The sequence below is a fragment of the Protomyctophum parallelum genome, assembly GCF_964188405.1.
Source record: "Protomyctophum parallelum genome assembly, chromosome: 15".
Classification (NCBI taxonomy): domain Eukaryota; kingdom Metazoa; phylum Chordata; class Actinopteri; order Myctophiformes; family Myctophidae; genus Protomyctophum; species Protomyctophum parallelum.
Genome location: NC_139710.1, coordinates 22,948,328 through 22,964,688, shown reverse-complemented (window position 1 = coordinate 22,964,688; position 16,361 = coordinate 22,948,328). Strand labels below are relative to the sequence as shown.

At 41.2% G+C, this 16,361-nt stretch overlaps 2 protein-coding genes across 3 annotated transcripts; one reads left to right on the top strand and one right to left on the bottom strand.

Moving 5' to 3' along the window:
* Positions 1 to 2,928: 2,928 nt before the first annotated feature.
* Positions 2,929 to 4,299, bottom strand: LOC310872134 (ruvB-like 1; the record flags this gene model as incomplete). Its single annotated transcript, XM_083783847.1, has 1 exon — positions 2,929 to 4,299. The coding sequence occupies one exon, from the start codon at positions 4,297 to 4,299 to the stop codon at positions 2,929 to 2,931; it is 1,371 nt and encodes a 456-aa protein (XP_083639973.1).
* A 4,570-nt stretch (positions 4,300 to 8,869) lies between these two features.
* Positions 8,870 to 16,020, top strand: fsta (follistatin a). Of its 2 annotated transcripts, none has more exons than XM_083784987.1 (6): positions 8,870 to 9,031; positions 10,260 to 10,451; positions 10,651 to 10,869; positions 11,206 to 11,430; positions 12,038 to 12,268; positions 14,550 to 16,020. In XM_083784987.1, exons 1-6 carry the CDS (start codon positions 8,941 to 8,943, stop codon positions 14,636 to 14,638), a joined length of 1,047 nt encoding a protein of 348 aa, XP_083641113.1. In that variant the 5' UTR covers positions 8,870 to 8,940; the 3' UTR covers positions 14,639 to 16,020. The 2 variants fall into 2 exon arrangements, with proteins under 2 accessions (XP_083641113.1, XP_083641112.1); XM_083784986.1 differs by having other exon boundaries at positions 10,260 to 10,457.
* Positions 16,021 to 16,361: the final 341 nt, after the last annotated feature.

The window sequence follows — 16,361 nt, the reverse complement described above, 5'->3', positions numbered from 1 at the left end:
TTTACAATTTTGACATTTAGCGGCCACTCTTATCCAGAGCAACTTCCAAGAGCAACGTTCAAGAGCAAGATCTGAATAAGCAGAACTCTAGTGACTAAACGACAAGGTAAATAGTCACATAGTAGAGTTCAGAGAGTGAACAATGTAGTGCCTCAACTACACTAGCGCTTTCCATCCCTTTGGTGAAAATTTTTAAAGGTAGTGTAAGTGATATTCTTTGGTTAAAACAAAAGGTTTTTTGTTAAAAGGTTAAATCACTATATTCTGATAGTAATCATTGCTATAGAGTTTGTTCAGTAACAGGGGTCTCCCTGTCTCTCCAGCTCTTTAATAAACAGAAAATACATTTTCAAGTAGGTGACAACTTTTCAGCCAATCAGGAGAGAGTACCGGTAGCTATTTATGAGCTTAATTTTCCAGTTCCAATTTTGTCTGCTCATTTATTTTTGTCATCACCACTTGTTGTCTCCACCAGGCCGAAGGCATGTGGGGAGAGTATGTTTTGCACTCCGTCCGTCCGTGTGTGTGTCCGTCCGTCCGTGTGTCCGTGAGCAGCTAATCTCGGCCACCGTTAACCCGGTCGATGCCAAATTTTGCACACACACTCCCTGGATGCCAACGATGAACCTCTGCCCCAAACTTTCCACAACGGCCTGTTATAGCGCCACCAGGAGGCCGCTTTGTGCAAAACAAGTTTTTGCACAGTACACCTACAGATTTTGTCCAAACATCACGCAAATTGCTACAGTCTCTCTAGAGCCATTCAACGAAACCGCTCTTTCAGATTTCTCAGTGCTCAGTTTCAAACAAAATGCTGCAAATCATGAACACATCGCGTGATTTCCGTGAAATTGTGCACCCACATTCCCACTAGGCCGAGGACAAAATGCCACATGAACAATTTCAACTCAGACTCAAGGTGGCGCTATAACTGGCTGAAAAGTGCTTTTACCTCTAACTGCACGGCTCTATGGATAACTTTGTATGCCAACTCCCTAGAGGCCAAGGAAAAACCTTTGCCTGGAATTTTTCACATCTGCTCTTTATAGCGCCACCAGGAGGCCGACATATGTAAAACACATTTTCTATTATTACTCCTTCAGATTTTATCCAAATTTCACGCAAATCGGTATACACTATCTCCATAGTCATGTGATCAACACGGAGCGGCACCATTTCCCATCTTCCATCCTGATTGGCTAAGATTGGCTTCCAAAGCTCACACGATTCGTCCATTTCGAAAAAAGGCCACAAATCACAAACACAGTGTGCAATTTCCGTTAAATTATACACGCACATTTTCACTAGGCCGAGGACGACATGCCACAATTTTTTTCCTCAAAATCAGCCTCACGGTGGCGCTATAACAGGCCAATTCCTTTGACGACTTTTTGTCATTTTTTGTGTACAAACCACCCTCAATTATACTAACCGTAGGCGGGTGTTGTTTCCGTAGGTCCATGAACTAAAACAGTCAAGAAATAAAACTAATCCAAGTAACAAAAAAACCAAGTGACCAAGATATACAGTAGCTGCATACGTAGCTATACTAGTATCTATAGAACAAATGTGACAAGGCCGGTTAAGCCAATCCTAGTTACTTTGCAGCATATCCTTACTCTCTTAGCACTCTGGTTCCACTTAATCAAAAAGGTACAGCCATACAACAATTTTTAATAAAATGTAGTTTTTAACCTTTTTTGAGGGGCGCTCCTATGCCCATAGCTTTGAGTGTCTGTGTGTACCACGGAAATGATTTGATTGGCCGAGCACGGAATGTGATGTATGATGATAAGAGCGACCCTCACTTCACACAAGTGTGATTTTTATGCATCACAGCAACAATCAAAGGAACAAACGTGTTTCGGCCTTCATCAGTGTTTGAACCGTGTGAGTGGACATGACCGACAGTATTGAAACTGTCAGTATTCCACAGTCAGAAATATTAAAATACTGAGAATAATACTATGACATCTCAGTAGTACATAATCACCATAATATACTCTAGGCAATAATAATAATGATTTTGCACTTTACATTTGGGTACATTTCAAAGTGCCAATACAATCCAACATAAAAAAAACAGATGAACAAATAAGATTATTTATAAAATACAAACGATGAAAGTGAAAATTGCACGGCTGACAAATTAACCATGAAAATCCTACATGACATCATTGTTTCCCTCTACACCTAAAATAGCCAACCTACAATCTCAAAACGCACCACAACAAGCTTGAAGAGCTGCTATTCTTCGGCCAATGGGAAGAATTGATTTTATGCAGTGCATAAAACCTGAATGCTGCATCTTTACATTTAGTTCTCACGCTGGGTCCACAAAGCAGTCCTGGATGGTTCATGGTGTAGGAGCCAAAAATCAGAAATGTATTTCCACCATGAACCATGGAAGACGTGTGCGACGACCGCCTTTTATCAATACTGATATCAGTTCACAACGTCACGTGAAGCTTGGCCAATTAAATACAAGTATATTTTTCTGTCTTTTTTTATTTTTTACTTATTCTAATTTTAAATATAATCTGTCTTGAGGTCCTAATGTTTTGTGTAAAGCACTTTGAATTGCCTTGTTGAATATATTCCGTGGCTCTTTCTTACTGCGACCTTGATTTGACGAAGCAGGTTCTCATCCATTTTTAGGATATTATAAACTCCATAAACGTTTTCTTTCTTCTAATGAATGTGATCTTCTGCTATAGGAAGAGGAACGGCAGGGGTGTGGATGTGAGATTATGAACAATAATCATACACAAAAAAACAAAAACTAATTGCAATAGGCTAAGATTTTGAGATGTAGCACTGATGGATCCAGTAGTTTGTTAGATTAGCTGCAGACAGATACACAACACTGACAGAGAAATGCTCTTCTAGAAATGTGCATTCTCTTGCAAAAAGTGGAAATTAAGACACTCATTTCATGAATTTGTAATGCTGGTCTTGGAGGATCTTTGCAGAAGACTTGGCATCGTAAAACAGCTGGTTAATTTCCTCCACCTGTTCCCGTTCAACACTATCTTTGCCCTGGACACGCCCGAGCAGACTGGCTGGGGTCAATAAATACAATGCATACCTGAGGGTGGTCTTGTCGCCAATCTCTCCCAAATGAGTTAGTGCGTCGTCGCTGACTTTGATGCCCTCAATCTGAGCACGGATCTTGATGATCTGCTTCATTTCCTGTATCGGGTACGGCATGGTACGGATAATCATGACTCTGTCCAGTAAGTCCAGAGGAATTCCGTGAGGAGAGCTGATGTCCTCTGTCCCCCTGACGAGGCAGTTGCCCCTGTTGGAGGCAAAGACAACAATTGGGGCAATGGTGCTCTCCAGGGCCCGATGGAGGTACGTGAAACATTCAATGTCCAACATGTGCACCTCGTCCACAAACAGCACTCCAGGAACTAAGTCAGCCACGCCCTGGTCAATGTAGCGGTTCACCACCTTGTTAATCTCTGCACGCAGCTTGTCTGTGATCTCGGTCTTCTTGGGCTTCATCAGTTGTCCCATCAGGGACACAATGTCCTGCCCTCCCTGGGGTCTGGCATTGGCTATGTCCAGGTCATGTAGTGTGACGTCTTGGATGATCTCTTTCTTCTTATGGGCGTCACCTTTTGGCAGTGGTACATATTCATCTGCCTCCAGGTCAAATTCTGTGGCAAATGTGTCACAACGACCTTGTCTCTTGACGGCTCCACTGTTGGCTTCGATGTAGATGACGTCTCCCACTTCCACGCGCTCCTTTTGCAGGCTCTCATAAATACTGGGATCCAACTTGAGTTGCTTGGTGCCCTTGGCAGTCTTTAGCCCAATGATAACGTGGCTGATGGTTTTTCCATCACCTCCCATGGGATGCTTTGTCTCACTGGGAGTCAGCTCTGTCACCTCTCCCTCATACACCTCCTTTGATTCCTTGATACGCAATCCTATGGCCCTCCTGAAATTCTCCATGAGCACCTCTGTTTTCTTTATCTCCGATGAGTAGACCTCACTGCCTACCATGGGGCAGAATGGGACCTTGTTGCCCAGCTCCTGTGCCATCGCCAAAGCAAGGGCAGTCTTTCCTGTGCCCGGAGGCCCCGCAATTAAAATTGCCCTTCCTGCCATCTTCTTTGAGCGGATTAACTCAACGATGATACCGCAAGCCTCCCTTGCCTCCGCCTGTCCCACGAGGCCGGCTGCCGACTGCTTAGCATGACCGGCCTCGTCTAAACCGAGTCCTTTCACGTGACTGTGTGGCGCAATCCGCTGAGTCCTCGTGGTGCTTTTCACCTCCTCGATCTTCATGTTTACTGAGCAGAGTTTAGTTGAAGAGCTGATCAAACATAATGTCATGACACATCTTTTATGTTCTATTTACATGAACATTTGATGACGTCACTGCTCAAACATGCTCTGATTGGACGTGTGTGTGTGTGTGTGTGTGTGTGTGTGTGTGTGTGTGTGTGTGTGTGTGTGTGTGTGTGTGTGTGTGTGTGTGTGTGTGTGTGTGTGTGTGTGTGTGTGTGTGTGTGTGTGTGTGTGTGTGTGTGTGTGTGTGTGTGTGTGTGTGTGTGTGTGTGTGTGTGTGTGTGTGTGCACTGTACCAATCAACATTCAGCACCAATACTTTCTTGTGCCAGTAGGCCAAGAAATGACTGGGTCTGCCGCTTCAGTGCGGGGAGCTTGAGCAGACTGCTGACCACATAGCCTGAAAGAGACCTATGTATGCCAAACAGATTCGTCTGGAACCAGGCTAACCAACCAGGGCCCAGTATTATGGGGCTGGACGTTGCAAAAACAATCTAACACTGAGAGTGATGAGACTAATATCCACGCAGTGATATTAGTGTCGCTACACGAGGGTATCGAACTAGCGCTGGAAACCCACGCCAACTACCTATTGGTTCACAAAGATATGTTCCCGCCTCCCCACCCCAATGCGATAATGTTTTAAAGGTCCACTACACAGCGGAGAACTCTGACGTCAACACATTTGGAGCGACGCGCCTCTCTGCACTCTTATTGGTTTAGCGAAATTCCAGGTTGACTCCAACTCCTGTCCTATGCCACTTTTCCTGCTGGGCTCGCCCCGGCTTTTTCTTTTCTCCCGGAAATTAAAACGCCTGCGGTTCCAGAGGCTACTGTCCACATAATAATCACTAAGGGGGCCAGCCTCTTTGATGTGGGACCTGAGACAAGGACGTGGCTGCACGACACTAAGCTGGGCATCTGATAGAAGAAGCCACAGAGGCCATCAATCCTCATACACTTGGTTTAAAGTGTATGAAGACACTGGATTTACCTTCTAATCACCAAAGCCTCACCATATATACCCTTCTTCTGACATGACCTTTAATTATGCAACAAACTTCTACCCAAATACGAAGGCAGAAGGTAATCTATTCCAGATGTAATTGTACAGTTTCTCCACCAGGTGTCAGCATGGTATAGGCCCTGAGCATCTGTTCACCATTTCTTCATTGCTCATGGAAAATACCATCCTGGAAACCCTAGTTTCTATCTCTAAAGGATACCATATCCATACCAGGATGCAGTGCAGTCATCCAAATATTTGGGTTGGTATTATAGATATGATAAATTAGCCTAGGTCAATGATTCTCAAATGTTTAGAGGCCCACAACTCTCACTCTCAGAGTGAAAGACCTGTAAGGGCCCATTTGGAATGCCCCCAATGAACCCTGAGGGTCCCTTGACCACACTTTGGGAACCACGGGTCTATAGACAGATCTGGCAAAAGAGGACCTATAGCTTTTATAATATATTCACTATCCACTATAACAAATAAGGTTGATATACCGATGTCGGTCACAATCAAAAGGAAAGAAAGAGTTTCATATCCAACAGTAAATGTAAGGTGATTTTTGTTTTGGGAAAACACAATTAAACTGGGCATGACTATTATATACATTATAACATATTTGATTATGTTTTGGGGAGCAAACCATCTTTCCATATCATTTTGGAACACCTGTATCATGAGATGAGCTCAGTTGTATATGCATGTGTGCCTACACGGCACACATCCTCTACCCTCCTCCTAACCCTAGAAAACATGGCCTAAGCCTTTCTTTGTATTGGACACTTCTTTCCATGGACTGTAATAAAGTTGATTCTGATTCCGTATTACACTATGTACAATGGTAATCTAATTTTAAGATTAGGAATAATTATGTTTAGGGTTAGGCAATGTTTTACCGACATGACGTTTAGGAATAAGGTTAGGTTTAGGCATAGTTTGCTGAGGTTGCCGGATTTGATCTGGGGTGAGCTTGTTTTGGGGAGAGTGTTCTTGTATTTACAACAACTTTAACTAATATAGGCCTAGTAGGAAGAATTGTGACACTTAATTGTCTGAGATATTTTCAACTTGTTTACAGCTGCTGTACTTTCTATATATCAAGTGTTTGTGTACTTTGAGTCTCAGCAGTGGTTCTCAAAGTTGTCCTTAGGTGTTCCAGGCGGTCCCCATGCAGCCAAATTAATTATTATAGCATCCAAATCAGTTTAACACTTAACCTATTTTATACTGGGATATTCAATTCATAATTTAGGAGAATCTTGACAAATGTTGAATAGGTTTAGCACAAATCTTCTCTTATGAGGGTCCCTGGCACAAAATCTTTTCAAATGGGGGCCTAATATGTATGAATGTGAGGGTCCAAGACTAAAATGTTTGAGAACTACTGCCTTACAGTATATTTGTTCTTAGCTCTCATGCATGACTAACACTAAATCCTGTCAACATGCTCTACAAAAATAGGTAGGAATAATAATATGGAAAACACAATTCCTTTTGGAAGAAATTAAATTTAACTGTTTTTTCCTATTTATTTGAGATGTATAACCGATTTGCTTACTGTGAAGATTTAGGTATTGCTAAAGTCCTAATCCTGGATATTGTATATGTGCTATTAACAATTCATGGTTTATAATTAGCCGTATAAAGATGTTTTGACACCAATAACAGAGAGATGCTGTACTGTAGGTATACAGGTGTACATTCATCCTTTGTGGTTAATTGTAATTATAGACTGTCACCAGGGGTATCCCTCCTGCTAAAGTGTTATGAAAGACACTGGCATGTCAAAGTAAACAGTGGCCTTCATATATTCTTTGGTAAAGAATGGTGCACTTTGAGAATTCACATCAAAACAAGCACATGATAAAATTTCACTTGTGCATGCATGGTCAATGTTATGCACAGTAACTGTGAAATATGGTTTCCCAAGTTACCTACAAGTTAGCTACAATATTTCAGCATCAGGTGTTCCAAAGTTTAAATTGCTGTGACACCCTGTTATGTAATCTGGTAATGAGACTTGTGATTTAGGAAAACATGGGTGATTTTATTTATAGTGCTGAGAAATGTTCAGGGGGGAAGACATATTGAAATATTAGAACGTATAATAATGCTCTAACCCTCTGAATCTAAGTGAATTATTTGTGTGATTTAATATGTTCTAGTTAGCTATAGGCCTCATTTAGAAAACTATTATGTTTAAGAAGGTAGCTTCCAACCTGCAACAAAATTGATTTGGAAACTTTAGGTGCACCACCACCAGCACCTTGCATGGATTAATACATCTAATCAAAAGTGGCATCACTTTAACTCCCCCACATGGCACAGGCCAGACAGAGTAGGATGCGGGTGCGCGCACGCACGCACGCACGCACGCACACACACACACACACACACACACACACACACACACACACACACACACACACACACACACACACACACACACACACACACACACGTCATATGCCACTGTATACCATCATGACTTGGTGTGAACTTGCCGCGTTGGAAGATCATAATAGCCCTCTAGCAGCAGCAGTCAATTGGGGATCTCAGGTCTTCATAATTGCCTATAGGTCTATCCACGCCAATTCCTTCCGGTGTTTTGGCCTATATGTTCTTTTTCTAGGAAATATGGCTATTGCTTCCGTGTCTAATTAATGTCAAGCCATTGCTCTTTAGTTGTGTAACCAATGATTCGCTGAAGAGGTCGCCGGCGGACTTCTGAAAGAGTTTGTGAGGGGATCTTTTCGTTGTTTCATTCAGTGAAATCTAACACTGCTCTCTTAAACTCAACCCCCTAATACATCAATTAATAAATACAATATTGACCCAGGAGAGGAATTAAAACAACACAACTTACACAACACATTTCTAATAGCCTATTAATGCGGCTGAGGGAGAAATGGGCCTATAGCCTACCGTTATGAACCAATTCCAATAGAAGATTAACAATTGTAATTGGTGGGAAGAAAAAGGACTGCACAAAAATAGGTTTATTTTAATAGGGCCTAAATTAATTGCTATGAATGAAAAATAAGAAATAAAATAAAACAATGCAAGAGCCTAATTAATTTGATCATAAGCGCACATAGATTTTAAATAAGCACCATGCTTTCGACTACTGACTATAGTGCAGTGCTAGTACTGTGTGGCCCATACTTCATAATCGTTTTTAATTAATTAAATCATGCGCACCATCAAAACTAGATTGATAGCCTATTAGCCTATCCGTCGCATTTGGACCATTTGGTTTGTTCTGTGGTGTAGGCTTGTGCTTTAAATCATATATGCTTTAACACATCGCTCTACACATCGTATAGGCTAATATATTACAAACTTGCAAATTTTTCATATTCTTAAACTGTTGTGGCGAGACGAGAGAAAGTTGCCTCTAACGATGTCACCTGATTGGGATTGAGGGGGGAAAAAAAGAAAAAAGAAATCTCCCCACCCCCACAGAATAGGAGACCGCCCACCAGAGACAGTCAACCCGAGACCCCTTATAGATTTAAAAAGAGAGGCTGCATTCTCAGACTGACACTTATTCAACACTGCCACCTTAAGCAGATTACTTTTGCGCTGCCTGTGTCAATATACGTGGTTCACTTTGCCTCTCCATCATGCTTAGGATGCTGAAACACCATCTTCACCCGGGCATTATTCTATTGCTTGTTTGGCTTTGTCATCTCATGGAAGATCAAAAAGTTCAAGGTAAGCACTTCATCATTTTGGGGGTAATCTTCGCATTTTGCAAAACTTCGACTGTTGTCATCTCCAGGTGGCTGGGTGTGGGTGTACGGATATGGAACCATTTCTGTGTCCAAACTTTTTAAAGTGCAGAGTGTTCATTCCCTCCAACAGATAAAACTCCCCCAGACAGTGCGTGCGTTAAGTGTCCATAACAGGTGCCATAGCCTATGGGACACTTTAAAGTGATAGGCTATAGGATGGCAAGTTTTGCAGCCCTTGCGAAGTGCACAGACCTGAGCCTACAATTCGAGTTGAAAGCACCGGCTTTCGATATACTTATAGCCTATTCGAGAATTTAATTTGCAGTGCAAACATATAGCCTACTTTTTGAATGGCTTGCATTTAACATATAACCAACTCAACAAACAGATGAAAACCACATGCATATAGCTGCATAAGTTTATGTAGCATATGCTTCTATAAATTACACACTGACTTCCTTGTCTGAACATAATTATTTGTCGTATAGGCTATTTGCTTGAAAAAAGTATGACAGCTGTCATTTTGTTTGTAGCCTATTGATTACGGGGTCAATAATTATGTTATCAAAATCCGTATATGCGCCCCAATTCCTTCCCCCAATAACTCAATTTATGATCACTTGGTCTGCCTGTGCGTCTGTATTTAATGCTGTTGTCTCTGAGCCCACGTTGCCTGTGCATTCCATGGTAATAATAATGTCGTCTTTTATTACCTGTCTACATTTTCATTAACGTTTGCTTCGGTTGGGAGTTTGGGTCTATAGGCAGATCTAGAAAATGATTGTCTAGTAGTAAATGTCTGGGCGTTTAAGACGGATGTGGGTTTAGCTCTATCACCTAAAGACAGCGCGTGTCTGATAGGCTGTTATTTCACACTGTCTAGACAGTGCACACTCCACTTTCTGCGCAGTGATAATGAGGCCAGAAGAATAAAAGAACAAATATCCCACCAAAATATTCTCACATTTTGGTTATTTCTTGGCATTGTAACTGTAAGGGCTGTCAGTCATGACTGCGCACTGAAGACACGCGATGGGCAAGCGTTATAATAACTGTCTCGCAGAAACAAATCAGACAAAAATAATAGCGGGGAGGGTGAAAAGTAGGGGGGGGGGGGGAGCGTCTCAGATAATGCAGGCGGCACGTGTACGCGTCTGGGTCAGCGTTTCCAGACGTTAAATACGACAGTGTTTTTGTTTTTTTAACAGCTGGCAACTGCTGGTTGCAGCAAGGGAAGAACGGAAGATGCCAGGTGCTCTACATGCCTGGCATGAGCAGAGAGGAGTGTTGTCGAAGTGGACGACTGGGGACGTCATGGACAGAGGAAGACGTCCCCAATAGTACCCTGTTCAGGTGGATGATCTTCAATGGTGGAGCCCCCAACTGCATACCTTGCAAAGGTGGAGGTGCACTCAATTCCCCCATTTCAACATAAACACAATTAGCTTTGCATTATAGTCATATTAAATATGCCACGTTTAAATTATCGGCAGGTCTAAATGACAACATTTGTTTAGGTTCTCTTTTTGCTGCATTAAAGTGCACATCTTTATTTTAGCGCCACGTTAAAGTAAAAATCAATCTCCTTTTATCTTTTAGAAACCTGCGATAACGTTGACTGTGGACCAGGAAAGAGATGCAAGATGAACAGACGGAGTAAACCCCGCTGTGTGTGCGCACCAGACTGCTCCAACATCACATGGAGAGGACCGGTCTGCGGCGCTGATGGGAAGACCTATAAGGACGAGTGTGCTTTGTTGAAGTCCAAATGTAAAGGACACCCGGACCTGGAAGTTCAGTATCAAGGGAAATGCAAGAGTAAGTACATTCTACTTGAATGCTTGCCTTGACTCCAGTGGTAATTTACAAATACAACCATGCAAAATGACCGTTAGATTGTCATTGTTCCATTTGTAGGTTGCACTTCTGGGAGTAACAGACCTGTAAGAGACCATTTTTGGTTCCATACACACTACACAGTTACATTTACATGGAGGATTTTACTGTTTTGTTGGCTCATTTGTTAGACATAGTCGAATGTCTTAAGTCCAGTGCCCTTCGCTTGTAAATTCAAATAGAGCCTTAATTTAGCTGAAGTTTACATCTCGTATCATGTTAACAAACACGCCCCATTTGTCTTTCTTGGCTTGACAGAAACGTGCCGTGATGTCTTGTGCCCTGGCAGCTCCACGTGCGTTGTGGACCAGACAAATAACGCGTATTGTGTGACGTGTAATCGGATTTGCCCTGAGGTGACGTCGCCTGAGCAGTACCTGTGTGGAAACGATGGGATCATCTATGCCAGCGCCTGTCACCTGAGAAGAGCTACCTGCATTCTTGGCAGATCCATCGGAGTAGCATATGAAGGAAAATGCATCAGTAAGTCTGCAACAAGAGCTTCGGCATGAGACTGTATTCCCTGAGTGTCGCCTCCTTTATTGGAGATGGTTTGAGAGCATATTCCTCTTGGCCAACTTTGCAGTTATTCAAAGTCCACTTTTTTTCTCCAACATTCCTCTAGGAAGGGGGTCTGAGAGTGTTCTGTAGTTTTTGTTCATGTTTGCTCAAGACATGATGGACATCTTATTGTTTCCTGATGTTGGCAGCACTCATACACATGCACTTTGTGCAAGCACGCGCACATACACGCAAGGAGAGAGGAATGGAGAGAGCTGAAGACAAGGAGCTTCAGGGTGAAGGAGACATGCAGTCAGCCAATATCTGAGTTAGATGGATGATTATAGTAGCGAATCTAAACATGTGCAGCATTAGTCATTGTGACACCAGGCATTGCCAAGTATATGATATAATGCCTTTTTCACACTGTAAGGCCTAACCCTTATAAAACGCGATGCAGGGTTTTATTGCAAGCTCAGTCCTTCAAGGTACACCGCAAGCGTACATTTAGCAGCCCATAAAACAGTTTGTGGCGATCCGTCTAATCAGAGGTTTCCCCCTGTGATGAATTGTCTCGTTCTACTCCTAGAGGCCAAGTCGTGTGAGGACATTCAGTGCAGTGCAGGGAAGAAGTGCCTGTGGGATGCCAGGATGAGTCGGGGACGCTGCTCAGTGTGCGACGAGACCTGTCCGGAGGGTCGGACAGATGAGGCGGTGTGTGCCAGTGACAACACCACATACTCCAGTGAATGTGCCATGAAGCAGGCTGCATGCTCTTTGGGGGTGCTGTTGGAAGTGAAACACTCGGGATCTTGCAACTGTAAGTAAAATGACAAAAAAGAAAAGAAAAGAAAATAAGAGAACCCCCCCCCCCTCCAAACACCACCACCCACATCCCTGCCGCCAAGCAAAAGACAATATTCTGCGTTGTTTCCCCCAACACAACCTCCTCTCCAAGAACCCCCCTTCAACCCCTCTACCCCAACCTCGTGCAAACTCCCACCCCGCCCACACCAAGCACAGCTTAAGCAAGCAGAAAGGACATGAGAGTGGAAGAACTTGCATGATGTTGTCTTTGTTGCTGGCTTTTGTTGACTCTTTTTTTTTTATCAGCAATTATTCTGCAAAACAAAATAACAGAACAGTGAATAAACAACCATACATCTATATATATATATATATATATATATATATATATATATATATATATATATATATATATAAAAAAAAAGACTTCGTCGACGGACTCTATTTTGGGAGTCTGGGAGACACTAACTTCATCAAACTAACACAAATAATAAAGGAGACTAACTTTTGTTTGCAGTGGAACAATCGTGATATTTAAAACTTTAGTCAAGTTTATGACCATGCTAGTGACCTGCCTGAGCAGGTTGCCTTAAGTTTCATGCATTTTTTTTCTTTTTTTTTGTCAATAGTGTTTTTTATGATAGTGGTCATATCTTTACAGCTTGTAAATTCCATGGTCACATTGCTAATTTCATAGAAAGTGTATTTATGTTTTTGTTTGTTTTTTGTTTTGTTTTTTGCTTTTGGCTGTAATCAATCAACTCAAAATGCACTGCCTCTTGTGACATACACCGCACTGCCAACATGTCAGTAAGAACAGAGTACATTTGCCTATACTCATATAATGTGCATAAGGTGATTGTAACTTTGGTACCACAGTGATGCAAATAGCCTGCATCCTGCATCCGTAGACTCACTAAATTGAGAAAGGACGCAATCAAGTCACCTGTGATGCAATACTGTACTCAGTACTGTACTCTAACAAGACCATCCCTGGGTCCGGGGACCCATTACATTGAAAACCTATTTACAGCACTGGTGCCATTATATAAATGATGGATTTGGAAGTTGATATTCATGCAGACTACCTATTTCTATAACAGAGAATTTGGGGCAACCAAACAAATTGATCTGTAGCTTCAAGGAGTTATCAAATTTACATTCCAAGTTGGTATGACTATCTGATGAATCTCTAGATTTCCATTGTGAACTCATTGTTGTTTTATTTTCTTTCTGACTGAGTATCTTAATGTGACGTGCCTTAAGGTATATATAATTGAATCCAAGGGACCAACTTTATGATCACCTCATGAGTCAAATATAATGGCATTTTACAGTATGCAGGATAAGCATAAGGAGCTTGTAGAACAACGTTCTTACTTCTCATCATCATCATTAGAAAAAAATTAACATCTATCAGCTGACTTTTGTTGTTTGTGCTGTTTCTAGTGAATGTGTTGTCTATCCGAATATGTATCAAAAATAACGAATCCTTTTGGATTGATGAGGGACTGCCTGTTTTATTTTGTCGTTTTTTTGTATTGACACTCTCGCTATTGCTTGTGTGCTTTTTTTTTCATGTCCAATGTAAAAAATAATCTGTAAAAAGAAAAGAAAATACCTCATTACTGTGTTGATGTCCTCTGACCTGCTTGCTAAGGTCAGGCTGCGACACAGAGAGCCGTCCCACCTAGTAGCAGCAACTGTATGTTTGAGTCCGAAACAAAAGCTAATAATCATAATTATACAGTATAATGATAATAGCTACCATAATTATAGTAATAATTATAAGGAAAGAAGCAAATCCTGAACCACAAGAGCACTTTTGTGTGTTATGTGTATCTGCTTTCAGGCCCAAAAGAAACCTGAGCCATTGGACCCGTCCCCCAACCCCTTTCCAATCCCACCACCACCCCTAAACCACTCCACCCCCATCCTCCCTTCCATCTTCATTGCTTTTTTCTCTTGTCGCAGCCCTGACTTGCTGGATCATGTAAATGGGAGTTGTATAAGTGGGGATCGCCACACTAAATTGCAGACTGCCAACAATACATCCCATGCACACGTAACACACATGTACACACACATAGAACAGGTAACATGTACACACACATAGAACAGGTAACATGTACACACACATAGAAGAGAAAAAGAGAAGGGGGGCTTTGTACTGGAGGCTTTGCAGTGGGAGTTTTTTTCTTCTTCTTCATGCTGCAAAAACATTCAGTGATAATCTCAGCTGTTGTGGTCCATATTCATACAAACAAACAGCTACCATGTATTTTCCCATATAGCCATTACAGAAGACCAGGAGGAAGATGAGGAAGATGAGGACTCAGACTACATGACATTTGTCCATTTATCTTCTATACTGGATGGATAGGCCACCGTCACTATAGTGGAACAGCCCTAGGGCAAGGAATCATGTCCATACTGTACATTATGTGTATGCTTATTTATTTTTTAAAGAAAAAAGGAAGTATACATATAGTTCAGTCTGCTAGATGTTTATTTATACTGTATTTTGTGTTTTATAATTTATACATTTACAATGTCAGGCTTACTATCTACCACAATATATTGTGTTACCACTCATTTCCCCTCCCTTTTTGTTGTTGTCCCCTTTCCTTTCTTTTTTTATGATGAAGAAATATATTTGTCCAAAGAGAAGCAGTGTTATTTATTTGTCATGTTACCGTGTAAGTATCCTCTGCAAGCTGTAAATGGCATTCCCTGAGCTGTACAAATCTGCTTGTTGCTGTCAAATCTTTATCACAAATGTTTATGTCACACATACGTAAGATGCATGTTTAGGCTGTGTGTTTATTTATTGGGAATATATCAATCATTTTATGTACAGAAGTGTTTCTGGTTTGTTTACAACTCATAATAACTGACCAAAGGGATTCTCTCAATGGTTCTGCAAAGGCGCAATGTGCACAGTGAAATCTTCAGCGTTAATTTAACTGAGAGTGAAGAGATGGGACCAAATAATGGACCGATAGGGTTCCATTTGGTTCAATTTGTACACAGTTAAACTGACACTGAGGATTTTACAGTGTAGATGCTGCAACACGGTGGTAATGGAACAAGAGAAAGAAGAGCCATTTGTGTGTGTGTGTGTGTGTGTGTGTGTGTGTGTGTGTGTGTGTGTGTGCACGTGCATATATGTGTGTGTGTGTGTGTGTGTGTGTGTGTGTGTGTGTGTGTGTGTGTGTGTGTGTGTGTGTGTGTGCGTGTGCGTGCGTGCGTGCGCACGCACACGTACGTGTGTGATCGTGTGTAGGTGTGTGTGTGTGTGTGTGTGTGTTTCTGTTGTTGATTTTTGTTTACTCTTCAAGACTCTTAAGTCCTGTAGCTTTGTTTCCATATGGAAATGTCATAGATGTCAACCCTTGACATTATTCACTATCATTGTTTTTTTATTCTCCACAGTAGTTCAGAGACAATTTATGGATGATACTTGATTTATTTTCTCCATTGATTTTTTTTTTTTTTACAAATATATGTGCCATTAACATTTGTGTGCTGTGTTCTCGCCAATGTTTTTCTCCATATTGCTCTCGCAGAGCTAAAATAGGATAACATACCGCAGTACTTAACATTATATCAAACTTTATCGTTTTGCTTATTTCACACTTTTCCCCTCAGAATGCATATTTTTTTATTTTTAAACATCACAAGAAAAATACAAAATTCAGTTATGAATATATAGTTTTGTATTTTTTATGTAAATGTCATATGTACATACAAAGTTTGACGTATTTGTACAGATATGAAGAGTGAAACAATAAACGTTTTTTTCCTTATTCGTTTGCCTTTATTGACTACATCCATAGACACCACATTATTGAGTTATAAGACATGACATGTGACTACATACGTAATAGAACAATAAGTAGTTCATATATTCTGTCCAACGCTAGACTGTTACATTAGGATATTTTAGTTTTCACAGCATACAATAACAGTCACTATATTACAGACTACACTTTAAGTGACTGGGATTTGAGCAGAAACATTATATATATAGACATATATATCCTTTTTTTTCCTATGTGCAATTACATAATTATTATATGTGTAATTGTATAAACAGCCAATTA

Bases quoted from the DNA above. Each gene is read 5' to 3' on its own strand.
- fsta (XM_083784986.1), top strand. From the start codon at position 8,941: ATGCTTAGGATGCTGAAACACCATCTTCACCCGGGCATTATTCTATTG. The intron at 9,032-10,259 runs GTAAGCACTTCA...TTTTTTTAACAG, and splicing joins GGAAGATCAAAAAGTTCAAG to CTGGCAACTGCTGGTTGCAG. The intron at 10,870-11,205 runs GTAAGTACATTC...TTGGCTTGACAG, and splicing joins GTATCAAGGGAAATGCAAGA to AAACGTGCCGTGATGTCTTG.